The 27,104-nt window shown below is 40.3% G+C and overlaps 1 protein-coding gene across 13 annotated transcripts in view; it reads right to left on the bottom strand.

Annotated features, from left to right (window-relative positions):
* Nucleotides 1-27,104, bottom strand: part of MITF (melanocyte inducing transcription factor) — a 214,701-nt gene that overhangs the window by 15,284 nt on the left and 172,313 nt on the right. For 4 of the 13 annotated variants that reach the window (XM_027584997.1, XM_027584998.1, XM_027585001.1 and 1 more), the window contains 5 exons: nucleotides 17,560-17,787; nucleotides 16,413-16,496; nucleotides 14,121-14,216; nucleotides 6,463-6,580; nucleotides 3,197-3,271 (listed from right to left, as the gene is read on the bottom strand). In XM_027584997.1, coding sequence (XP_027440798.1) covers nucleotides 3,197-3,271; nucleotides 6,463-6,580; nucleotides 14,121-14,216; nucleotides 16,413-16,496; nucleotides 17,560-17,787 — 601 coding nt within the window. Of the gene's footprint in view, nucleotides 1-3,196; nucleotides 3,272-6,462; nucleotides 6,581-14,120; nucleotides 14,217-16,412; nucleotides 16,497-17,559; nucleotides 17,788-18,811; nucleotides 18,977-27,104 lie in introns of those variants that run through there. The other 9 variants (XM_027584999.1, XM_027585000.1, XM_027585002.1 and 6 more) reach the window with 7 other exon arrangements.

The following is a 27,104-nucleotide window of genomic DNA, read 5'->3' as shown; positions in this document are numbered from 1 at the left end:
TCTGTGTCACCCATGCTCACTGCTTCCTACCCACTTTGGTCTATTTAGACCACAATGGCCAGAGGGATCCTGTAAAAACATAAGTCAGAGCATCCAACCCCTTGCTGAAAACCTGCCAATCATTTCCCACCTCACCGAGACAAAGGTCAAGTCCTACAAAGATCTGGAGGGCTCCCATCCCTCTGACCTCATGTTTTCCTCCCCCTCTCTGACCATATCTTCTGTCATGACTCACCTGTGTCCCACCTCCCTTCAGCCCCATGGGCTGCTTGCAATTCCTCAACCACTTTAGGACTCCCCAACTTTAGGACTTCATACTGCTCTTCATCCTGCCTGGAACACTCTTCCCCCAGATATCTGAACGGCTCCGCCCTCTCCTCCCTCAGGTAGTAACTCAAATTTACCTATGAGCCTTCCCTGACCACCCTACTTAAAAATGAACCACCACCTCCTCCCGTGCTTTCCCTGACACTCTATTCCATTGCCTGCCCTTTGTCTCCTCACAGAACCTTCTACCATCTGCATAGTTCATTTATGTGAATATATATATATATGTATATATGTATATGTATATTTATTCATTGATGCATTCCAAGTACCCATATTAATCTGGCACCCAGTAGGCCCTCAGTAATTTAGTATTAAACAAAGAAAGATACACTTAAGGTAGGATTACAGTAAAACTGATTCTGCATCTATCTTTTCTCACTTAACAGTATATTGTTGACATCATGCAACATTTAGACATACTACCCCTTATTTAATGCAGTGCCTTCCCTCCCCAGTTATTTTTTGTTATAACTTGCAAAATACTGCAAAACATACACAAGTGCATAAAGGAAAAAGTAAAAGCCAACTCTTTACACCATACAACACCTATTTGCCTGAAGAAATTGTCAACGATAAAGGTAAACTCCTAAATCTCCCAGCACACACATATCCTCCACCCCACACACACATGCACATGTCTAACCACTGTGATCTTTTTACATAATGAGATACATACATATTATTCTGCCACTTGCTCTTTTCACTCAGTAATATATTGTGGACACCCAGGTAAGTCAGGTGAAACAGACCAACTCCATTTTTCTTGAGCCACTGAGTATCCCGTATATGGATAACCCATAATTTATTTACAAATACTCTACTGATGAATATTTAGACTATTTCCAATTTCTCCATCACTGTCAAAGGTATAACAAATGTTTTGGCCAATGCTCACAGGTACATTTTATTCCTGTCGTAATTCTTGCTCTATACTGAAAACACCACCTTACTGTATTTTTTTGCTCATCTATTCTGTCTGCCCCTTACTCAAATGGAAGCTCATAAGAGTGGGAAGCCTCTCTGTCTGATTCACTTCTGTAGAAAAACGCCTCGTAGAGAATGGGGGCTCAATAATAGTTATGAGTAAATAAATGAATATATGATTGTGCACATTTTGGCAACTACTTTTACAAGGTAAGCTTCTAGGAGAGGAAAAGCTATGCCAATGGACAATCTAACCTTGAATGTTCATTTCTAATGGTTAGATGAGATTTTAATATGTTTTTATAGCCCTCAGAGTGTGACCTGATCATGTTTATACTTACTGACAACCCTAAACTTGAGAGTTCGGGTGCCTAAGTAAAGGCATTGTTTATGACAAGATCCAGCTTAGTTTTCCACATTTCAGTTAGGTGAAGTTTTGGATAATGCTTAATTATCTTAATTCTAAGTTATTTGAAAAGAAGAAATATCTTCGAGTACAATTACTTGGAAGCTGGAGGAGACCTTAGAAATATTAGTGCAAATCTTTTGGTAGAAAGGAGCAAAGCTTCTCAGACCTGAAACAGGAACTGGAAGGGCAGAATCTATTAAAAGAAAGCACTGACCCCTCTCTGGGGCCCAGCAGTTCTATTTCTCAGTACCTAACCTGGAGAAACAAACTTCCCTGTACACAAAGAGGTGTGTGCACAAATGTTCACTACGGCATTGTTTGTAACTGGGAAGAACTGGAAGCAATATCAACACTTAGTAGTAGGAGGATTACTGAATTTCACACCGTCACGCCACGCTATGGAATAGTATGCAACAGTTGTTAAAAAGGAGACAGATCTATACTAATAACAGCAAAAGTTCTTCGGGACGGACTGCTGAGTAAGAAAATAAACAGCAACAAACATGGATAACATGATACTGCTTGTGTTACAACAGACACACACAAAAACCACTGTTTATTCTCTGTGTGCATGTGTATGTTAATTACTGGGCAGAGGCTGGGAAGACCAACAGCAAACCGAAAACAACAACATCAACTACAATGATGATGACTCTCAGGGATCAGAGGAGAACTCTAGCTTTATTCTATCATTTTAAATTATGGTCTCATTTTACCATTTTTACGAGGACAAAGTATTTATATGTAACCTACGTTCTTAAAACTCAGTTTAGCAAGAAGAGGACAGGGGGCCGTGAGATGAAAAATTCACACACACACCAATGACTTCCTACCACCAAACCTCATCTTTTTTTTTTTTTAAACTGTGCAGTTTCTCTTACTCTTGTTATGAAACAAAAATCTTTAGTTCTCATAGGAAAAAGCTTAAAGACTTGGTTAAGAGTAAATTAAAGACATAAAAAATAATTTTAAATGTTGGAAGCTATTTTTTTAAGTCACAGTTTAAGTTAGAAATTTGGGAGGCGACCTCACCACAGACTCCCCTCCAACTGTTTTTTTCTTTTTTTTTTTCTTTCAAATCTCACTGGAGAAGGTGATCCCATAATCCCCTTTTGTTAATAAGTTCCAGTGTGAGCAACACTTGTAATTGGGTAGTTGGGGATCAAGTCTCCCTCCGACCACACACACACACACACACACACACACACACACACACACACACACACAAGTCTCCCTCCGACCACACACACACACACACACACACACACACACACACACACACACACACACACACACACACACCAGAACTATTTCTATAAATAAGTACTCTTCAGAAGACTGGAAAAAATTTCCATTTGATCAGAGAGAAAATATGGGAAAAACCTTAGTTTCTCTGAAAAACATTTTTTCTTCCATAAATGTACTTTTAACAGCTATACATATCAATTTCCTCCCATAAGATTTCAAACAATTTGGATATAAGGGGGAACATCCACTCCAATATCAAACATCATGAATATGAAACCAACTTACTCAAGTTGTGATTGTCCTTTTTTTGCCTCTCTTTAGCCAATGCTCTTGCTTCAGATTCTGTGGGAAAAATACACGCTGTGCACGTGAATGAAGTAATTAGAAACGGGAACTGTTTAAGGCACGCAATGATGTAAACTACAAAACATCTCATTTTCTAGATATATATGAAACCTTATCTGACTAGACTGTCATAATAAAAAAAACAGGATTTTTAAAATCATGATTTTTCAAAAGCTTGTATTTTTTCAAAAGCAATACATATCAAATAAATGCAAAGACTTGGCTTCTACAAAATGGTAAAAGACCAGTAACAAAGTTGTCTGACACACTACAAACACACAGGAGAAAAATAACTAGAAAACTAGAAATTTGTTGTTGATATGCTATTATCAGGAGTTGAATATTCTTTTCTTTTTTTTTCTTTTTAAGATTTATTGATTTCAGAGAGAGAGAAAGAGAGAGCATGAGCAGGAGAGGCAGAGGGAGAGAGAGAATCTCAAGCAGGCTCCATGTTGATTGCACAGCCCGACGCGGGGCTTCATGCCACGACCCTGAGATCATGACCTGAGCGGAAACCAGGAGCTGGACGCTTCACCGACTGAGCCACCCAGGCACGCCGGGAGTCAAGTTTTCTTTTCATGCAACAGAACTTTTTGTTATTTCTTTGATGCCTTTGTAACACACTGACATGAAAATTGGGGAGGGAAGCTATCACGTCAGATCTCTGACTGGTGGAAATGGACTTATTTTTTTTTTGGAACTTGGAGCCAGGTTCCAACAGAACTTGCTAGAACAAAATGACCCTGAGGAACTCAGACCCTACTAGTCTGAGTCCATAAAAACAAAAATAGGAATAGGGTACAGAGGTGTTCGGGGGCAACTCCATTTGAAAAGATCTATTTGCATTGCAACTCTTGTGGGATCTCTGTGGGGGGATGACTTTGCACCTTACAGAAGGCAAAACAAAACAAGAAAAAGACAGTTGTCTGATTAATCCTGCCATTCTGGGGCCTCTGTTACCTTCTTGTCACAAGTGGTATCTGCAACATTACACTACCATCATTCAGAATTTTACCCAAAATTAGAACTCTTTTTAGCATAACTCATAGCCACTGAAGCTTATATATGTATATATATTTATTATACGTGTCTTAGATATACATATATACATATAAATAATTCAGAAGCTGAATTATTTCAATTGGGAAGATCAATCCCAATCATTTTCTATTTTTTACTCACACGAGCATTATAGGCAGGTTTTACTTATACACCCTCCCCTACAGTATCTTTTTTTTATTTTGTTTTCTCTTATTTATTTATTTATTTTTTCAGTTTGCCAGCCCCACAACCATGGTTTTCTGCCTATCAACCTCAACCCACCAACTGTGGACCAGCTTTGATCAAGGCAATCCTGTGAACTTCTCTGCCATTTTGTAGTTTCACCTACAATCTCCCCAAGGGGGTAGACTCTTGGCCTTGGGCAGGGGGGCAGTTTTCTCCCACCCCCTCCACAGCCTTAGGGTATTCTATAGTATTCATCCTCTCAGTAGATAAGTGCCTATACATGGTTAACAATTCTTTATCTTAAACCTACCCTGCTCAAATCACCTTGCAGTCTCTGCTTCCTGACTAGATCCTAACACGGCTGGGAAAGATAATTTTTTTTCCCCTTAGGTCAGATCTGACTCCTAAGTCTATTCTCTTTTGGCGACATCATGCTGCCTCTCGAGCTAGCAGTGTTCAGAATTCCAATTCCTGTCCACCTTCTCCTTTTCCTGGCATTTTACACTTTTCCTGTCTGGACTGGTCATTTTCTAAGATACAAAGTGATTCTAGAAATGTATAGTTCATTATATCAGCTTCTTTTTAAAAAAAATAAATTTATACCCTCTTACCCATTCCTCTCATTCCCACCCCCTGCGTCTGTTGTTTTGTTTTTGAAGAAACAATCCTACACATAATTCAGAAGTCTACTTTGGGGGCACTGGGGGCACTGGGGGGCTCAGCTTCCAACTCTGACTCTTGGATCCAACTCGGGTCATGATCTCAGGGTTGTGAGATTGAGCCCTGTGTCAGGCTCCATGCTCAGCTTGGACTCTGCTTGAGATTCCCTCCCTTTCTCTCTTCCCTTTACCCCTGCCCCTCTCTCCACTCATGCTCTCTCTCTCTAAAATAAATAAATTATTTTTTAAATTAAAAAAAAAGTCTACTTTGCATGTAATTTGTAAGAATTCTGTTCATGCCACGCTAACCATATTTTATCATTATTTAGTATAGATCTCCGACAGCATTATTTTCTAAGACTTCATGACATTTTTCCTTCCTGGGAGCATACCTACTTTTTTGTTGACTTTCAATGGGTTTACATAGTAATTAATTTACTACCTTTTAACCCCAATGTTTTGTTTTTTTTTTAACTGCTTTTCTCCTGCCACAATCTTCTGAATATTTTTTTAAAAAGACACCCTTGAACAAACAGGAATTTTTTGCACCAAATATATAGTTCATATTCTCAGACCATTCACCTAATCCTGCAAGATGCAAGGGCCAGACATTAAAAAGGGGGATGAGGTGAGGGCCATAAAACTCAGCATGGTAGAATGCCAGTTCTAATGTAGTTTCGTCATGTTTTAACGGCCAAATGCCTTCCGTAAAGCCTCAAACAAAATGGCAAAATAGATAATTTCACACTTGCCTCAGGAACAAACAATACCCATTGCTCCATTTTATAATTTATTTTTTTACTCTGTATAATAAATCTTTTGCACATGATGTAGCAAAAATAAGATGAGGCATCTAAAGATGTAAGAAATTCTTTCTTTACCCCCTCCTGACAAATGTGGGCTTGAACGTGTGTCAAAGAGAAATTCAGACCAGGGTTCTCAAAGTGGAATGCCTCTAGGGGCTTGGCAAGTAACACAAACACCAGACTGGGTGGAGACATTTTATTATTAACAGTGTTGCCCACTGCGCCCACCCCAAAGGGTACAGCAGCCAAAGACCCAGCGATGGGTGCATGGTGTAATATGGGGCCTTGGGGAGACAGCAGCCCTCCTCCCAGAACCTCAAGAAATACTGGAAACCAGGATTTCCAAGTATAAATCCTCCATCCTAAAATATTCCTCAATGGTTTCACCTCTACACAGACCTAAAAAAATTACGTCTACAAACGGAAGAGTCCAGAGGTCACAATTTTGATAACTTTGCTTGCCAGAAAATTAACAGAAAATCCCCAGGAAGAGGCACACTTGCCAGTAATTTACCTGTGAGCTCCCTTTTTATGTTGGGAAGGTTGGCCGGACAGGAGTTGCTGATGGTGAGGCCTGGGGGCGGCAGGCCTTGGTTACCATAAAGGTCAATCAGATTTCCAGAGACAGGTAACTAGAGAGAGAAACAGTAACAGAAATGAACTGCTAAACAATTCCTAGGTTATTCAGCTAGAACCCAGATCTATTCCAGACTTTACTTAAAAGAAATGGTTTGATGTAAAAAAAAAAAAATCATTTTTTTTTAAAACAGGAAGGCATGACACGTTTACCTTTCCACTCACTTAGATAAACGGTGACATTAGCTCGTTCCTTTGAAAAAAGAACATTATCTCACCCCCGTAAGACGGTTCTACGACCAGCCTATAGTTATATTTTGAGCATGCAGACAGTGGCCAAGGTGGCAAACTCATTATCTAGCACATCCAGCAGCACACAGATGTTCAGGAAATGCTGGCTTTTACTGTAAAATGGTGTTCCATGTGGCCTGACTTTTTCACCAAATCAGGTTTTCCATCAAAGTCACTTTTTTCCTTCCCTCTCTTTCCCTCTCCCTTTTCTTCTCTCTATTTGATAAGGAAAAGCAATAAAAAGTGTTTTCTACTGGAAAAGAAATGGTTTCCTTATTGCTAAAGAAAAGCTCTTTTCCTTGAAACTGAAATCTTTCACGGAGCCACAAGGGGGAGCCCACTGACTTTAAGAAAAGAACAAAAATTTACACTCAAAAAAAATATATATATATATATATATATTTAGCCCTCTCGAGCTAGCTTAAGAGTGTTTTTTCTCCAGTTCTGCACTGAATATTCTGAAGTAGTGAACTTCTTTCTGCCCCCGGTGCCGATTTCCTTTTGTCGTATACACACTTCCCCGCACCTCATTCACTGAAGGAGTTTGATGCACCCATGTTTGTGGACATCAGAGGTCCCAGACATTTCTTCTTCCCACCCTCTGAAATAAAGTTCTGAGTATTAACTAAGGGGGCACAGTTACGGGACCTCACTACTGTCAGTGAAGAAGCTCCCTCTTCCCAGCTTAATTCAAACAACTCCTGTAACTATTACTGCCAAGGAAGACTTAGAGCATTTAGCCCACCCCCTCCTTGATCATACACTCTAAGTTTTACTCTACATCTGAGAAAAGTGACTTGGGACGGCGTTCAGGTTGTTTAGTGACCAAGAGGTATTGAGGACAGAGTACACTGCACATCTCACCTTTCATTTTCTCCAATGGCCACTAACACACAGATAAAAATATCCCACAAAATAAAGATACGAATGTGTTTCCCTTCGACGATCTCTTCCCATTGTGGCTTCTAGAGAAGTAGTCTATGAACCAAACCCCCAGCTAAAGAGGCAGGAGAGGCCTATACCTTCTGACAGGTAAACAGGACACTTGCTCTAATACGACTGGGGCTGAGGGCGGGGAGCACAGACAGATCAGCAGAACAGGTCTCTCTCCTGCCCACTCCGTCCTTTGCTTCTTTTTGAAGGCAGGATTTATATTGTGTATATAAAATGTAATACACCTATCCCACCTCACAGATGCATATAAACAATGCACTGTGATCATTCAAAAATGCCCCTGAAGCACAATTCAAGCCCCTCTAGCTAAAAACCTGATAACCAGTGACTTTGATTCTTAGCTGTCATTTCGCTAAGCGGTTTTATTTGAAGTAGGTCACCTTCCTGGAGTCAATCTTGCTCTGTGAGTGCTCAGTTCCACTCTTGTACAACTTAAGACAGCAAAGTGAAAGGTGTGCAAATGTCTCAGTACAGCACTGTAAAGAGTCAGAGCATCAAAACTCAGAAAGCTGCTAGGCCATCTCATAACCCCTCTGGATTCCAAAGATTTATCCTCCTATCTTTCTGGAGTTTCAGATTTTGGAGGAACTACCGAATATTAATAAACCAAGAATGTGGCTTCAAAATTCAATGCAACAAGCTAAAAAATATTTCCATACCTCTAGAAATACAAATCGTATCTATCATCTTTTCAAATGCAAACTGTAGGCAAAACAATGCAATTGTGTTATTATGATGATTTGTTAGGGAAAATTTAATAGGCAAGAGATACATACAGTAAGCTTTAAAAAAAAAAAAAACCTCTAAGTCCTCAATGGATTTACATTGAAGAGATAGGTATCTAATTATAAGCTTCTCTGGGACAAGACCATGTTTTCTAAACACATTCTAAAGGAAACTATGTGCACATATACTTAATAAATGCAGAATCATACAGAGGGAGGGAGGGAGAGAGACAGAGACAGAGGCAAAAGAAACAAAAATTGGGAACGAGACAGAGCGACAAAGACACAAGGGGAGGGGTGGAAACAAAAGAGAGAGACACGTGTACACAGAAGGGGGGAGGTGGAAAGACGGACGGAGACACATTCAGCAGAGGGGTGGGGAGGAAGAGCATAGGACGGGGGCGCCCAGACACGAACGGGCTGGGCAGACAAGATTGCTGTGACTGGCGTGGACTGACAGCCGTGCCTGCCAAGAAGGGAGAGGAATTAAAGTCTCTATAACAAGATGCCTTATCAGACACTCCAATGAGATCAGACATCATTACTTCCAGTCCAAAGAGTGGCTTATAGCCTTCCCCTACTTCTCTAAAAGATTTCCCGCTTCGGCTGCTTCTCCAATACTTGCCGATTAGGAATTGGCAGCATACAACCTGCCAGAATATTTTGCCGGGGAACATTTTTCTGTGGGCTCCTTCTCTGGGCCAGGCACAGAACTAGAAAGGCACTTGGTATATGTTGTCTTAATTGATTTTACGAAAGATCTAGCTATGCCTGAATAGAGCTTTGTGGTAGGAGGTTCATGTACTATGTTAATAGCAGTATTTGGGGGGCAGTGTCAACTGCTGATAAACCAATTCGAAACTGCAATTTTCAACTAATCTCCAACTGATTCTAAGCAAATAAAAACCTAACTGCTCACGAGACAAGTATGGATACTCAAATTTACAAATTAATAGTGCAGGCTGGCTTAGGAGGCAGAGAACTGGGTTGACACCTGCCTGTGTGATACTAACCTCTCTGAGACAGGATGCCCCCTTTGAAAAGTGGCAATCCTATCAGCCCTCTCGCAGGGTTCTGTACGAATCAGAGGTCGACTGGGTGAAACACTGTATTTAAGTGATCAATACTGCCATGTTTAGTAATATAATTTTCTACAAAGTACTGTATTCCTAGTCTGTTTTCAACAGTCAAGCTAATTTCCACTTTGATAGACTACACCCCTCGCCCTGATAATTACTAAGTATCCTGTCAACCATTGCACCAATTTTACCAGGCTGCAAAGCAAGTCCAAACACAGGGATCAGGGAACTACAGGACTGGAGTAACGGCCCAGTGTTCAAATCAGGGCTTCTCCATTGTCAGTGGAGGGCATTTGTCAATGTCTAGAGCCATTCTGGGGTGTCACAACTAGGGAGGAGGGTACCACTGACATCTAGTGGGTAGAGGCCAGGGATGCGGCTAAACATCCTACAATGGGCAGGACAGCCTCACCACAAAGAATTATCCACCTCGGACACCTGGGTGGCTCAGTTGTTAAGCGTCTGCCTTCGGCTTGGGTCATGATCCTGGGGTCCTGGGATTGAGCCCCACATCGGGCTCCCTGCTCAGCGGGAAGCCTGCTTCTCCCTCTCCCACTCCCCCTGTTTCTGTTCCCTCTCTCGCTATCTCTCTCTCTCTGTTGAAAAGTAAATAAAATCTAAAAAAAAGAAAGAAAGAAAAAGAAATAAAATCTTAAAAAAAAAAGAATTATCCACCTCAAATATTAATCATGCTGAAGGTGAGAGACTCTGCCCTGAAATGGTGCCTTATGTTTTTTGTATTAATGGCTGTCATTTGTTGAAGCTAATGGAAGGTTAATGAAACTAAAAGGAAGGTTGATGAAACATGGCTTTCTAATGAAAAATCAGCCATGCATATTTAAGAAAGGATTTTGTGGTTCCCCTTCTGGGTTAGAAAACCTGCCCCATAAACATTATAACTGGGTCAAAATAATATCTTTGGAGCTAAGGAAGAGGAAGAGGCATCTTCTGCTAACATGGCTATGTTGTATTTTTGCTAGGTTTTTATGCAGCATATTCACCTGATGGACAAGATTTCACTTCCAGCAAACAAGCTGTACAATGGATGGAAGCCATAGTCTAATAGGGACAAAGAAAGAGAAAGTAGACACATGTGGGTCTGTGCCCCAAACTTGGTCTGAATTGAGTTCTTCAATGTTCTCCTCCACCAAAATGAATATTTTTCCAAGTAAATGATCATTGTAAAATGTTATTATTTTTTTCTTTCTGGATGTTCCCCTTCTCTGAATATCAATTGAGTACTGTTAGCACAAGTAAACTGGGACTTTTATTCTTTGTAATGGTACAAGAGGGCCCTTGTGCTCTCAGAATAGTTATTTCTAGACTCCAATTCCCTTAGGATAGTTTCCTCTCTAAGTGCTCCCTCCACTTTATTTTTTTTAAGAAGTTAACTTGAAATAAAGCCTATCAAAGAATCAAATAAAAGGGAAAAATGCCTAACATGAAGAACACTAAGTTTAAACTCTATGGGGGTGGGGGGGGATTAAAATGTTAGTAAGTTGTTGATAGCTTTGTTATTTATTTTGACAATCCAAACCCAAATTTACCAAGAATAAGAGCTAGTAACTAACATCTAGTAAGAGCATATCAGAACCAAGATTCTAAGTGCTTTTTGTAGAATAACTCTTACAATTTTCATACGGATTCTATTGTTTTAGATGCTATTTTTATTCCCATTTACCAGACAAAGAAAGTGAGGCAGAGAGGTCAAATAGCTCACTCAAGAGTAGGCACTGAATTCAGCTATCTGGCTCACAGTCTGTGATCCTAACTTTTATTTTATACTGTGTCTCCTCTAATAGCAAAATGCTGAAACAGTTTTGTCATGGGCTGGTTCTGATGGGTAGATTTTTTCAGGGTAGAAATATAGAAAAGTAATGAATGCCTGGAGAGTCAGTGACATCTGAGGGTGGCTACGGGTTACTCCTCCCCGGCTGGCAATTAATTCAACTCTGCCCAGGGGATCTTTCCTACCCAGGAACTCCCCTAAGATGGCCCCTCTGCCCCGGAATTATCCTCCTCATTCGAGGTCTGACAGGGTCTCCCCTTCCCAGACTGGTAAGCCCCATGAGTACAGGAAGCATACCCTACTCATCTTCATCTACAGCACCTCACCCAGGGCTGGTGACATACTAGGTATTTAATAAACACTAATTCCATCTTAAAGTTAGCTTGGAAGCAATCAGATAATGAAGGAATAAGATTCCATTCTAATGTAGAATGACTGAGGAGGAGACATGGGTGTTCAATCTAAAGGAGAGAAGCAATTGGGGGTCTTGAGAACTGTCTTCAGAAGGGTTGTCATGAGGACAAGTTCTCCATGATGGCAAACTAGACCCATGTCTGGAATTCACAGAAAGACACACTGTGAATAATATCTGGATTATTAACTATCATGTTATTTTGAAGTAGAGTTGAACACGTTACAGATGCTCAAGGAATATCACCTGAATAAAATACTATCAAAACTATTTGCTGTTAAAAGAAATTATACTTAATTTAGATATTGTTGAGTACAGCTTATGTTTCCAGTGCTAAATGCTATACATATTTCATGAGATGACCATGGGAGGTAGGTACAATCATCAGTCTAATTTTAGAGATGGAGAAATGTAGGATTTCAAGAAACTAAGTATCATGCAGGATCACATGGGAAATGGCAGACTTTGGAGATGAACCTGGATATGATCACACATCTCCAACTCCTAACCTCTGTGCTTTCCAGCCTGTCTTGTGAGTTAGTGCATATCCTTCACTGGAGGCTTTCCAGAAGATGGATGTCTAGTTTTTCTGTGTATGGGCTGGGGGGGAGGAATACAGAAGATATGCAAGAGGAGACTAATGCACCGAGTACTTGATTGGCTCAGATGACCTCCAAGGTGCTCACCATTGGAGAAAATTTTTTAAATTATTAACTACTGGCAAAATGACCATGTTCATCAAGCAAAGTTCCTTTGGGATGACTGGGCCATTGCTAATAATTGCTGTTGGGCATTGAAAACATAGTAAATATACCCATGTTTGGGGGTATATTTATAAATTTCACAGTGCAAGCTCTCCCAAGTGTCTTGTTCACACTGGTCCTAGGATTCTGACCGCTGACAAGTGTAGCCCAACTCACAAGAGGCACAAAGTTGGAAGCAGAGGGTTCTACAGAAGCCAACCAAGGGCTCAAAGAGGGTGGGGAGAGTCTGACATGGAGACATCTGTCAAGACGGCGGAACATCTAGTTCTTTCAAAATCAGGGAGTGAGTTTAAATGGGTAGGAAGTTGACAGAAATGAGAGATCCCAGAAAAGACTTTGGGGCTGCCAGGGGAGTCCTCACCCCTCAGGACTTCAGGTTAATGAACTGAAAGAACCGGACCAAGACGGAAAAAAGAAAATGCTACCTATAAAACTTTAGTTCACTAAGAATTTTGGTGTAAATAAGTAAGGGCTATCATATTCCCTGGTCAAGGGAATTTATTATATGACTTTATTCTTTAAAACAATTTTCTATTGTGGTAAAAATACATAGGACATAAAATTTAGCATCTTAATCATTTTGAAGTGTACAGTTCAGTAGTGTTAAGTCTATGCACACTGTTGTGAAACAAATCCCAGAATTTTTTCATCTTGCAAATATCAAACTCTATACCCATGAAAGAACAACTCCCCTTCACCCTTGGTCCCCTGTGGGAGTTAGTCTTTTAAATACAGGTTATTAAAGAATATGACACTCTCATGGCATTGCTCTTATAGAAAACAAAAAAAAAGATTGAACAAGTTATTCAAAGCCTACCAAGAAGTCCTGACTCTGACACATCGAAGCTATGTAATCCTGTGTAAGACCAGCTAACCTTTCTTAATCCTAAAAATGAGGGCAATGATACCACCCCAACTTGACTCAAAGAATTATTGCAAGAATTATTGCAGAATCTCTAGATTTAGAGAATTATTACAAGGACTAAATACGATCTATAATAAGACTTTGGTAAAATGGAAACATAAGACACCATTGTAAGGAGTGAAAAAAAAAAAAAAACCCAGTAGGGGCAAGGCTCCAAATTATAGAGAAAAATAAGTTTAATAAACCACTGATTTATTAACCAAAATCAGAATAAATTTTGCTATTGAAGAAAGGCAAATCGAATGTCAGTCACTCCATTACTTATTAATAGTAGGTACTGCCTTTAGAAGCTGCATTCGTTTTTCAGGCCAACTAGAATGCTACTGTAAATAGTACCATCTATAGTATTCCCCTTGGCAGCAGTGTACTAAGCTGGGCATTAGATGTCAGGGGGAATTGGAAGGCCTAACTTCCTATTGAAAGTGGACTTGGACTCCAAGGGAATGTAGAGCTTTATCATGGGGTTACTGATAAACTCATGAGAAATTCTTAATTTCTGATGTCAAAGTCACTTATTTGTGATCCTGAGATAATTCTTTTATTATTAATAAATTTCTCAATCAATCACTTGCAGAAATAAACTAAAAGTTCAGGAAAAGGGAGAGAACGCTGGAAATATATCAAGATTTTCTTAAAAAAAAAAAAAGTCATCAATACCGTATTTGCCATTTGCAAAGCAGGATCCATCAATCCCAGGATTTCTTCATTATAACTTGATTCTAGGCTAATGATGTCATCGATTACATCATCCATCTGTGGGAAAAAGGGCAATGTAAGAGAGACAAACATAAGCAAAAACTGTGTAAAACCACCCAAAGAGAGATCCGTGGTCTTTTCTTACCCTAAGCACTAAAGCTCTTCAGTTAGATGCTAAGAAATTACTGCCCTCTTCTTCCCAAATAGGAACATTACTGAAGGTCACGGACACTAACAGGTGATAAGGATGACATTTGCAACCAGCACTTAGTGAGGGATTACTAGGTGCCAGGCACCAGGTTCAGGGCTTTTGATGGGTTAAATTATTTCCCCTCTCAGAATAACTCTATCGGTGTAGGTACTATTAGTATATCAATCTGCCAGGTGAGGTAAATGAGAAGCAACTTGCCCAAAGTCATACACAGAAGAGGGTTAAAGCCACAACTTGAACCCATGCTCTCAAGTGCTATGCTCAACTGCCTTTCCCAAACAGGAAAGATGAACCAGAAAACCTCATCTTGAATGATGGCTGCCATTTCTTTTTTTTTTTTTTCTTCTCAAGACTATACCCCACAGCCTTCCTAGACCCTCCTTGCAGTAGGACAACCCAGATAGTAGTTCAGACCTTTGCTCTCCTAGGGACGTAGGGAGCACTGTGGCTCTCAGGCAGCTGGCTAACCCTGCACTGATCCTGCAGTGACTTGTAAAATAAGTTTCTCCTTGTACAGCTGCCAGTGTGCTCGGTACTCCCCAAGGACTACACCAGGACGAAGTTACCATTACAGTCATGGAGCTGACATTCCCACTAGATCAATTTTATTCCTGAAGTACCAAAACATCAGTTATGATAATAAACAACAGTGATTACATGTGCATTGCAGCAGTTGCAAAGACAAGGTTGTGAAAACATTTCTTTGTAAACACCTGATGTATCTGAGCTGGTTGGTGTGTGTGTGTGTGTGTGTGTGTGTGTGTGCACACACACGTGCACCCATGCTTGGATCTAAATAGTGCTTCACAAGTACACAATGAAATCTCAAAACTCAGAGGAATGTTCCTTTATGTCTTTTTACCATTTCCAATTATAGGGGACAGGATCCAGTGCCACAGGGCTTGGAATCCTCATTCTCCCACGTTCTGTATTAGGGGCAAAGCCTTCCATCTTTAAGAGCCTCAACAGGCCAATCTGGAAAATGGGGTTAAGAATACTCATTGCCTTATTGGATTCTTGTGAGATTTCAGGATAAACCATATAAAGTGCTCATAGAGCCATGGCTATATAAACACCCAAAAAAATGAGGGTTATTAAGTGACCCCCCCAAGAAGAATAATTGCAGGTCAGTTTTGAATAACTGCCAGTAGTTTATTAAGTTTCATTTCTAGATACACCAGTTTTGTTTGTTTGCTTTCAAGAGATGATTTTCTAATTGAGTTGAACAGGCAAATGGGTCAGAGAACTTAGGATCGACCTTTCATTGTAAATTTTTTTAGGGAAATAAAATTAGTGGGCTCGGTGTGATAGTTTTTTAAAATAATTTCTTTTTCTGATAAAAAAGAACCACTAATGCAAGTTAATAACAGGAAATATAGAAAAGCAAAAAAAAAGAATTTTTCAATGCTTATTCTTCTTTCTCTTATGTATCTATACACACATTTTAAAAATATGTTGATAAATGTAGCATTATTTATATATTAAATAGGATGTCACAGAAGAATCTCTAATCACTTGGGAAAAATCCATGAAGTATTATTAAATTAATAAAGTTTCAAATGTGTGTTTGATGAGATTCCATTTTATAAAACAATATACAGATCTCTCTCTTTCTCTCTCACTCTCTCTCACACACACACACACACACACACACACACACACACAATCACATGCATATTGTGGTTTTACTAACAGTCTACTGAAGTTGCTACCCTACAAATTTGTGTAACACACTGATGATGGTAACTAAATGAAGTACAGCATATTATATTTTATGTATCAAAATGTATGTATTTCAAGCACTTTTTTAATGACTTGAAGCAACTTAGGGAAAGTGCATTTTAAGTTTCATTTCCCTGAGTTATTTAATCATGAGACACTATGAAGAAAATGGCCCTGTTCATAGCTTTCTCTTTTTCAAAAAAAAAAAAATCAATGAGGGGGGAAAAAAACCCTTAAGTCATCAGGAAGGTGTGATGAGCCACAAATATAGATTCTCATTACAAAGTGTTACATCCTTGGGCTGCCGAGTCATTCAGTACCTGCATGCACGATGCTCGTGAATGCGTGTTCATAGTTGGGCATTCGCCTTCCGCCCTGTTTTGCTCTTCAAACTTATAAAATCCCTGCAAAAACACAAGCAAAATCAGCCCATGACTTGGATTTGCAAATGACTTTTCAATGACATGTTCACACGAGGCTGATGGTGCAGCAACAAGATGGACTAATAAGCTTTCAAACAAAGTGGAATCTGACCGAGAAATAAAATAGTGCAGAAAGAACTTCCATCAAATCAGCTTGATAGATGACAAATACGGACAGAGAAAAACAAGACAGCTGGTTTGGGCCCAGGGGAAAAGACTTAGTCCCTCTAGAAATTAAAATTCAGCAACTTCAGAAGAGTCACCTCTGAAATCACATGAACATTTCAGAGTACAGTAAAAACTCCATTAAAATGAGGCTTATCATCTTATAATTTGGAAATAACAGGCATTAAATCACAACTCTCCCCTCAGGTATTTTTATGCTTCAAATTTTGATGCAACAATTAGCTTGAGGTGTGTTTGAATCTCGTCTCCAATCCAGCCTTTACAAAAGCAGATTTCACGGCAGCGGCAATCTTATTACGAAACGGAATTTATCGGCAATTAAAACCTTTGCTTTTCTGTTAAATTCTCAAGTGCTACATTATTCAAATCCATCCATGCACATTCTGTGCTTTTTTTTTTCTTCAACTCAGGGAGAAATAAAAATAATATTCCAGACATTCACAACAAGCGGAACTTCTAAACCGCCTGTCCCACACCTTTTCTATTTTTGCTTTTTTCCTTCTCCACCTTTGCCTTCTCCTCTCTCTGCATTTTTACTGCTTTGTAAATGGAAAGGCATTGAAGAGAAGAGAGCGCCAGGCTCTAACGGAGCGGAAACAGGGTGGGAGAGGAAGTGGCCTTGCCTCCCCGTCCCACTCTGGAGCGGCCAGGTGTCCTGTCCTGAGCCATGACCCGACAGACCCCGGTGACGGCGTGAGGAGGCCAGAGCGCGGCGGCCACACCGCAGAACCTGGGACCAAGGCTGGCGGCGCGTGGGGCCCCGCAGACAGACTAGAGTCCACAGTCAAGTGTGGGAATAATACCCAACAGACATTCATTTAGTGTAAGAAGACAGGAGAGGGGAGGAGACATGAATTACCTCTTTTTCACAGTTGGAGTTAAGTGTGAGCATAGCCATGGGGCTGTTGGGTGCGCTGCTCCCCGGCACTGGTGGCATGACATGATCGCCAGGCTGGTTTGGACATGGCAAGCTCAGGACTTGGTTGGCATGTTTATTTGCTAAAGTGGTAGAAAGGTACTGCTTTACCTGCTGCCTTTGGGCTTGCTGTATGTGGTACTTGGTGGGGTTTTCGAGGTGGGTCTGCACCTGAACATAGCCACGGAGGGAAGAGAAGACAGCGCCGTTATTCGTGAGTTTTGCTCGGCTCTTTTCTCACGCACAAACATGAGATTGGCCAGTGCACCAACAGAATAAATTATTAAGCCCCTGTTATGTACCAGGCACTGTGCTAATGGATTTTGATATTACTGAAGTTTAAAGTCTAACGCTCAGGATTTGGGGTAATACTTTGCCCTGTTTTATTTCCCCGCTAATTAGTTGCACATCTCTTTGAAACCTTGTGCCCTTTTTGCTCATGTCCAATAATTTAAAAATTTGCAACCGTCTGGAGGGCAAAACTTTCCCCAACATGACTGTAAGGGTTTACTGAGATCAGAGAACAAGCTAGAAAAAGGAGCATAACAATTTATTTTACTTTCCTTGGCAAACAGAATAGCTTTCTGTTTAAAAACAACAACAAACCTCCTTAAGAGCCAGCTGTAAAATGGTTGTAGAAAATAAACAGAAACATTCTGATGATTAAATCAACTAGTTGTAGATTAATTCCTCCCACTTTCATTTGGACATGATTATTCAACATTTTAATTAAGATCTTGAACTCAACATAAAAAGCAATTTACAGGAAGCAGTTTCTTTCAAAATGCCTCACACTTACACGTATGTGTTTTTCAAGGCATGACTACGAAGCCACCAGGATCTTTTTCCTCCTTTCTTGTAAACACTAATACAGAATTAAACTTGCTTTTTTTTTTAAATCAATGACACTCAATTTAAAGTTACTTTTTCCTTGATAAACACAATTTGATCTTATGAGCTCTGAACAGGAGCTGATGGAGAGAGCACAGCCAGGCACTAGGGGAAAAAAAATACCCTACTAATATTTACTTTGTTCAAAACCACATTGAATTACTTCTTATGGTATCAAACAGTAAACAGCATTAAACTAGTAGACCTGCACTTACTGGAAAGAGTACAATAACATGAAAAGGTGAATTACTCAATTTATTGCATTACATTTCAGACACTAAATATGAATAAGAATAAAGCTCACCTGATAGTGATTATATTCTAGCATTTCCAGCATAACAACGTTTTAGGTGGCCCCAATCCAACGAGAAACGGTAGACTATTCACTCCCTCTACTTTCTGTAATTCTGACTCAAAGACTGACTGGCATAGAGAAGGCACTATAAACAAGGTATCCTGAGACACCACCGGAAACTTTATCACAGAAGCCCAGCTTATAATAACCTAAGCTAATTAGATATGCATGTAAAAAAAAAAACCACCATTCGCACAAGGGGCTTTTTTTTTTTTTTTTTTTTTTTTGGAAGCCCTACAAGTTTGGTCTTCAATATTGCTATCAATTTCCCCCCCTTGGCTTGACGTCATGCTTTTTTTCATAAATATAAAAGAACCTTTTTAAGTGATGAGCTATCAAAGTCAAACTCACTGTCAGATCAAGGCCAATTCACTATTCATCTTTAGTTCCAGTAGTATTAATAGACAATGGTATTTCTCTTTCAGCAATAGGTTAAGAGCTAGATGCCCCCCTTTGGAGAAGACAGCGCCTAAAAGCTACTATTACACTTAAGACTTTTCTAATGGCCACATAACTCTGTAACTGCCAACTGCAGGAAGAGTGTCTATGGAGGGGTCTCTGTGCTGCACTTTCAAGTTCAGTGGCCTCACCCTGTAACTTGGTCTCAGTTAGCTGCATGGATATGTAACTTGCCTACTGACCTCGCATCAGGAAGAAGGGAAACTATCCTAAACAGAACAAGAAGCACGCACACACACACACACACACACACACACACACACACAGGACCGGATGTACATTTACATGGAGTATAAGAAACAAATGTCTTCCCAATTTAACCAAGTTGGAAAACATGAAAATTTTTACTAAAAATCTTTTATTATAATTCTTAGGGATAGAGAAGAATAAAGGTTATATGCACAACCGATATACTTTATCTTAGTCATTTATTTATTCCATTATTTACGGTTATTATCACCATCACAATAGACATTGTGAACAAACTGACCTGACTGCCAGCTTTACAAAACTTGTAGTCTGGGGTGAGACAAAAGAAGAAAAAGGCAAACAAATAGATATCTAAAAATTAGGATAAATGGTCAACATTCACTGCTGAAATGGGGAGATATCTTACATATAAAAATTTGAGATTCAGTAATTCGGTCCAAATGCCCAGGAGAAACGAAGTCCTTTAGGTTGGCAATCTCAAATTGTTTCAAATGACTGATCTAACATGCACACAGAGGTTCACAGAGACATTTTAAGCTTATGAAAGGGTCCAGACACGATAATGATGAGGACAACAGACATTACTAAAATAAAGATAAAATGAGGGCAATGGGTGTAATGTGCTTATTTCACTATTAACACTAAAAAAAGAAAGGGCTACACATTTAAAAATAAATGTTAATTCACTGGCAGATCCTTATTCTTTAATGAATTAGAATTTGATGCTTTAGTAAGGAAGGAAGCAACCTGTTCTCTATTCGGCATTGCCAGTGGGTTCTTTACTATATCCAGGTGGCGGTAATCAGAGTGGAATGTATTTTGTCCCTTTACTGCCAGTGTCTTTTTAGTTTTCAAATAAGTTAAGTACAAATTGGCTATAAACACCATGCAGGAGGCAGGACATCTCCAGCTGTTTCCAATCCAAACACTGAAAACAGGTAACAGAAAGGAGGAACGTGAGCTCTAGGTAATAGGGGGTGGTGAGGTCTGTGGCAAACTAGAGCACACATGTCTCATCTCAAAGAGTGACATAAGCTGCAGCCGACTGTGGCCATATACGTATACCAACCTAGTCTAGATCTTCCAATTTTGAGATAAAACTAAGTTTCCCAGCTGAAAAAAACTGACACCCAACTATTTGACTTTTCACCCTGTGTGGGACACCTGTGGGCTGGACTCAGTCCGTAAGCCAGTAGAATGTGGTCTCTGCTTCACACCATCCTTGTGGATAATCTCCCTATCTACATTCCCTGAGGGGTGGGAGGGAGCAGGTTCTGAGGGAAAGTTACGGTCAACATCCAGGCATTTCCTGGCCCCCTGGACAGCATGCCTGACAGCACAGTCAGCGAAAGAGTTAAGGATTCAAAACCTGTGTTCGAATTGTGACTTTGCAACTTCACTGTTTATGTGACCCTTTGTAAGTCATTAACTCTTCCAGGCTTTCATCTCCTCCTGTGCTCAAGAGGAATGGTAACTGGGCCTGCATCGTGGAGGTACTGCAGCATTAAATGAAATCACACTTCTGACAGGCTTAGCAATGTATCTGAAAAACAGCAGTTCTCAAACTTTTTTTTTGTCCTAAAACCGCTTTAAACCCTTCAAGTTTAGAGTGTCTACGTGAGTTATATCCATCAGTGTTTAGCATATTAGGAACTAAATCAGGAATTTTTAAAACCCAAGATTATACATGATCATACATTCCATTGGCCGTCAGAAGAATGACATTTTAATGCCGATGAAGCCTTCATAAAACTCTTCTGTGAAGTCACAAAATGAGCATGAAAAAAGGAAAAGAACCTCTCAGTATTATTAAGAAAACAGTTTTGACCTGAAAGAAGCACTGCAAAGGTGCTGGAGACCCTCCGGGCTCTGTGACTTTGAGGACCGTGGATCTAGAACACAGGGGGTGCTCGAGCATTATCACCTCCCCACCCTAGGCATGCTATTCACCACTGTGTAGTCGTGGTGTGTGACACAACCTGTATGTCTTGCCTCCCTCAGCCAGAAGATGCTGGAAGACACTAAACCCTCTAACTTCCTCATAGCAATATTATGAGGCTCTGAAGTCCTATGACAATTTTAAAAGCCACATAAATAAGATTTTCCATGTTCAACCATCCTAAACCATAGCTTTTCAGTTAGTGACTTCCTTTGTGTTAGTTTCTAAATAGCCAATCAAGTGAGCATACAAAGGAAAACACATGTAACATTGAACATCTGTATGATTTCCTGAGAATTTCGGAACAGGGTCGACCTTCAAACGAACTACCCGAGTTAATGAATTTGGAGAGCAAAGTTAGGTATTGCTGAGCACTTGAAGCACAGACCACCAAATAAAGCTACAGTACTTCAGACTCCATCAAAAGATACTATTTTGTTGATATAATGGATATTTCATATAAATAAACTATGTTAGCTGTCTTGTTAAAGTGCAAAACTCCAAAGGCTGTGAAACTCTTCGTCCTTGTTACTGCTACTCTTTTTGTGCCTTTTCCTTTCTTCATTCAGATCCTGGACTGATACCCAGAGAAGTGGAATGGATCACCTTCTGTCACACTAGCTCTACCACTTGCTGGGTGACAATGACAGGTTATTTTCCATCAGTTTCATTCGAAAGAGATTCTGGAGCACATCGGTGTGAGATGGTGCCTAGAGATATTACCATCTTGAGTGACAAAAGAATTCACTGGAGGGAAAAAAAAAATTCCCATCTAAGGTCCACGGTTCTTCTATTCCCTCTACTATTTGCAAACCAGAATGTAAATAAAACTGGGAGAAGATTCCCATAATCCTTTTAGCTCAAAAATTTATTTTTTTTTTTAACACGTCAAAGGAAAGTTCAGATTTCTCATTTTATGTTTAGGGAGACAATGTGTCCTATTGCTCATTAAGGTCAAGAATCTTAAAGGGATTGTAATTCACTCGATTGCTATCCACTACTGCCCCCCACTACCAGTCTTTTATATTGTTTTCTTTTAATGACAATTTATAGAAATGGTCAATTATGCAATCACCATCCCTGAGAAACATGGTAAAACAGAGAAAGCTAGCTTTCTTAAATGACTTGGGCCAAGTCTTGTCCAGAGTCACATTTGACAGTTGCAGGGATCTTTTCAGTTCCACAACTATAACGTTACCCCTAAAGAAACCTCAAGCCCAAACACACGTTTTTCAGACACTTAGTCATGTGCTCTGTGCAGACTGTACAAAGGTATCCTCAATAAAAAATAAGGATGAGGATATGAATGCTGACCTAAGAGAGAAGAATCAAAATGGGATGCAGACGAAAAGCAAAACTAAAGAAGACTCACATAAAGGAGAGGTACAGGGGATTAAGGCTGATGAGCCCAGGCCCCTTTCCCTAGCATGGCGGTTTGCCCACCAGCTCAAGTGGCCCGCTCCTTATTTCCGTATGGCCCGTAAACTAAGGATACATTTTACTTTTTTTTAATGGTTGGAAAAGAATCAGAAGGAGAAAATTTCATGATACATGAAAATTATGGGAAATCCAAATTTCAGTGCCCATACATAAAGTTTTCTTGGCACACAGCCACGCCCATTCGTTTACATATTGCCCGGGGCTGCTTTCCCCATGCTGGGCGGAGGAAGATGGGTAGAGCCTGCCTGGCCGCCGGGGCCTCAAGTACCTCCTATCTGGATATTTACAGAAAATGAGAACCTCTGCTCTGTAAGAAAGTCTCACCTAACTGGAGTTCGGCTTTCTTCTTAAACAGAAGTCTTAAGAAGGAAAGGATGAGGTGACTTTTCTAAAGAGAAACAGTATATATGTAGATATAATTTTGTAGTTGTTCCACCAAACATTGTCTAAACCGGGCAAGCAGCCGTGTAGGAACACAGGGTATGCTTAGTTATCCCCATTTTAAAGATAAACAGAAATTCTGAAAAGACAGCTCGAAGACATGCCGGGGTTGAAAATCAAACCAAAGTCTTCATCATTCCGTCCCCAGTGGCGACTATAGAGTCACCCTTCGCCATTGACGGATTTTGGTCTAGGGCTTTAACTTAGTTAAGGGGGGGAAGATAAAACTAGGTAAATCCAGAGGTGTACTCACATACTCTATGTGTGCACACACAAATATATATAAGTTTATATCCCATTTCTTTGGTCTGTATCCTTTCACACTACTTCCTCTCATATCACTTTGTAGAATCATCAGGCTTCTGAACTCAGAGACAGGAGTTATAAATATGTACAAAAGGAGAGGGTGGTAAATCCCATTTTTCTAAAATTTTGATGTGTTAATAGAACACACCAGACGAGCTTTACCAAAATTCCTAATAGGTCTTTTATCCTTAGCTGATGACCTATAAAACAGTGTGTTTATTATAAATATAAACCACAAGGTGGGCATGCTTTGGGTTTACGACTAACAATATTTAGTAGTCTCAGGAAAAAAAGAATATTATTTTAAGTAAATTCCTACTATATACATTATCTTTTCTCTCTCAGACTAAAATAAGCCAAAGGCCTGAGTATAAAAAGAACATCAAGTTTTTATCACATCCAAATAGAAATGAGATTTAAGAGTGGTAACTGTCTGCCTGCAGAGTATTTATAATCCCAGAATAAAAACACCACTTTCAGAATCAAACTCCTATGAGAGAAGCAGCAAAACCCAATAAATGTAATGCATTACTCACTTTAATAGAAAACTATGCATTTACAGGTCCTGTACTATGAAGATTATATCAGTCATTATGCATGGGTATGTCATATTAAACAGCAAAATTTTAAAACATATATTAAAAAGAATTAGCATTCATTCACTCAAAATTCTCTACCCTGTGCCAGACACCGCATTTTATATTCACTCCAAGCTTAGGTCATTTAAAAACAAAACTAAGAAATCACCTGGATAACCACATAAAATTTTCTCGAAAGCCTCTTCATGCAGTTAAAAAAAAAAAAAAAATCATATGATGATAACTGATTGAATCCAGAAGGAACTACAGAAGAAATCTGATCTTGATAGTTTTAACCTCTTATTTTGAGTCGCTGCTGTCTGAGACTATACCCAATTGCCTCCATGCCATATACATCAAGAACTAAATATAGGTTTGAGTGCAAACCTTAATGTGTATATAAATCACCTGGGATCTTGTTAAATGCAGTGTGATTCTGTAGGTCTGGGGTGGGACGAAAGATCCTGCATTTATAATAAGCTCCCAGGGGATGCCCACCCTACTGATCCATGGACCACACTACACCTTCAGCGTAGGGTTGTAATATGTTCTCACCTGGATTTCTCCCCAAAAAGTGATATGTTCATGATTCATTCAATAAATATTGCTTAAGTGCCAAGCAGATGCCAGACAACCCCCCTCATCTCACACAGGCTGTTCATTAGGGAAGGTCCTGCAGAGAAGGTGACAGTTAGGCACAGGCCTGAAAGTGGGGAGGAGATGAGCCAGGCAGACTGGTGGGAGGAGCATCCCAGCAAAGTGCAAAAGTCCTAAGGTATGAACAAGCCTCGCCAGCTCCAAGAACAGCAAGAAGGCTCTTACTACACATTCCTCACCTGGCTTCCAATTTAGCACATGCACCTAGTTCTCCTCTTACCTCTTTCATCATTTCTTCTCAGTCTCCTTGGCCAGTTCTCTCTTCTGCTCTTAAATGTCAGTGTGTCCCAAGGCTCAGAGCTTGATTTTCTCTTTGGACTTGCACAGCCCCGGAGAGCTAACCCAGTCTCAAGGATTTCAACACTCAGTTCAGGTGTCTCTGAACTCCAGATACCTCCACCTGCCTATTCCATAGCACCGTTTGGAGCACTGCAGATATCCCAAATTTCACATGGTCATCACCCCCTCCAAACCAGCTCCTCCACCATCTTCTCCATCTTTATAGGAAATTACCTTTTGTTTTTCTTGTAGGGCAAAAAAGTGGTCCTCAATGGTTCAGCCTAGCTGCACATTCAAAAACTGGTCATCTTTTGACTCCTTTTCTTTTTCTTCACACCCTCTATCTAATCCATCAAGTACTGGCCCCCTCTCCAGAATATATCCAGAATTTAACTGATTTTCACCACCTCTACTGTTACCATCTGATCCATGCCATCATCATTTCTTGCGTGGATTACCGAAAAGTCTCTGGACTCTTCTACTGGCTTTTGTCTGTGCCCTCTTGCAGTCTATTTTCAACACACCAATAGACTGATCCTTGTAAAATATGTCAGATCATGTCACTACTCTGGGAAAACAAAAAACAAAAAACAACCCTCTGCAATGGTTCCCTATCGATCTCCGAAGGCGGGGGGGGGGGGGGGGGGAGTACTTACAATGGCCTATAAGTCCCTAAACCAGTGCCACCCCTCAGTCTCGGGCCCCACCCCAGACCTAATGAATGAAACTCTTTGGGTTGGGACCAGAAATCCATGTTTTACGAAGCTAACGAGGTAGATTCTTAAGCACATTAAAGTCTGAAGACCCCTGCCCTCTTTGCCTACTTCCCACTCCACCCTGGGATCACGACCTGTCTGATCTTATCTACCACAACCATCCTAAGAGCTTATTCAAAATCCCAACCCATGACCCGCTAGTGCTCCTGATCCCCTTTGTACAGAACATGGCCTGGCACATAGTGGGCACTCAGCAAGAATGTGGTCCATCAGTGAATGAATGGAGTGGCTGTGGCCGAAGGGCATGAATGTGGGGGGGAAGAGAAGCTAAGGACAAGGAGTCAGACTGTGGAGGGCACTGTAGGGGTTGAAGGCTAGGATTCTGAGAGCCTCTAGAAATGTTCTAAGGAAATGGAGAAGTGACAAGTACGCTCTCTTCCTGACTAATTCAGGAAACTCTAGAGGAACTAAGTATCCAGGCTAGGTAGTGATTCATAGCCTGCCTCCCTACTCTGAGAGACGAAGCCTTCCTTTTCTCTTTAGGGTCTTCCCAAAGACCGTCAATTCTTAGAGCTCTCATCTATAAGGTCTAGGGTCCTGAGGGTCTAGGACACATGGCCAGGAGCCTGGAGATTTGCCTCCCTGTCTAAACCATGTCACACCAGAAGTCACAGTTAAAGCAGAGGTCCCCAAGCATGTGGCCCATGGGCACAGTTCACAGATGGGGCTTACCATTATACTCAGTATTTAATTAAAAATTGGGAATTTCCACACAAAATTTTGGAATTCTGGTTTCTCTGGATAAATCGGAAGATCTAGCAACACTGAAGCACACTCTAGCGGGCCAGCAATGGACAGAGTGGAATGGCGCTTCCCTCTTTGGATGGGCCACTTGCTTCTTTTGTCAGCGTTCCACCATTCCTCGTAGCCACGACAGTAGCCTGCTCCACTCATTAATCTCCCTGACTCCCGAAGGCATCTGAGCTGCAAACTCTACTTATCCTTTAAACACTCCCCATTCCCAGGGTAGTTCCAAATCTGATAGAATGGGTAGCATATATATGCGTACAAGCCACATTAAAGGAACAGTCTTATGTGATGGGGGAGAGAATATAAAATAAATTGGAATAACCTTAATACATAAAATAAACTGATGTAAACTTTTTTTAAAGGTACATGCACACCCATTGAGTAAACAGTCAAGCACTTTTCTAAGG

The sequence above is a fragment of the Zalophus californianus genome, chromosome 1 (genome assembly GCF_009762305.2).
Source record: "Zalophus californianus isolate mZalCal1 chromosome 1, mZalCal1.pri.v2, whole genome shotgun sequence".
Classification (NCBI taxonomy): Eukaryota; Metazoa; Chordata; class Mammalia; order Carnivora; family Otariidae; genus Zalophus; species Zalophus californianus.
Note: the sequence above shows the minus strand (reverse complement) of the source record. Positions and strands in the feature narration are given on the sequence as shown.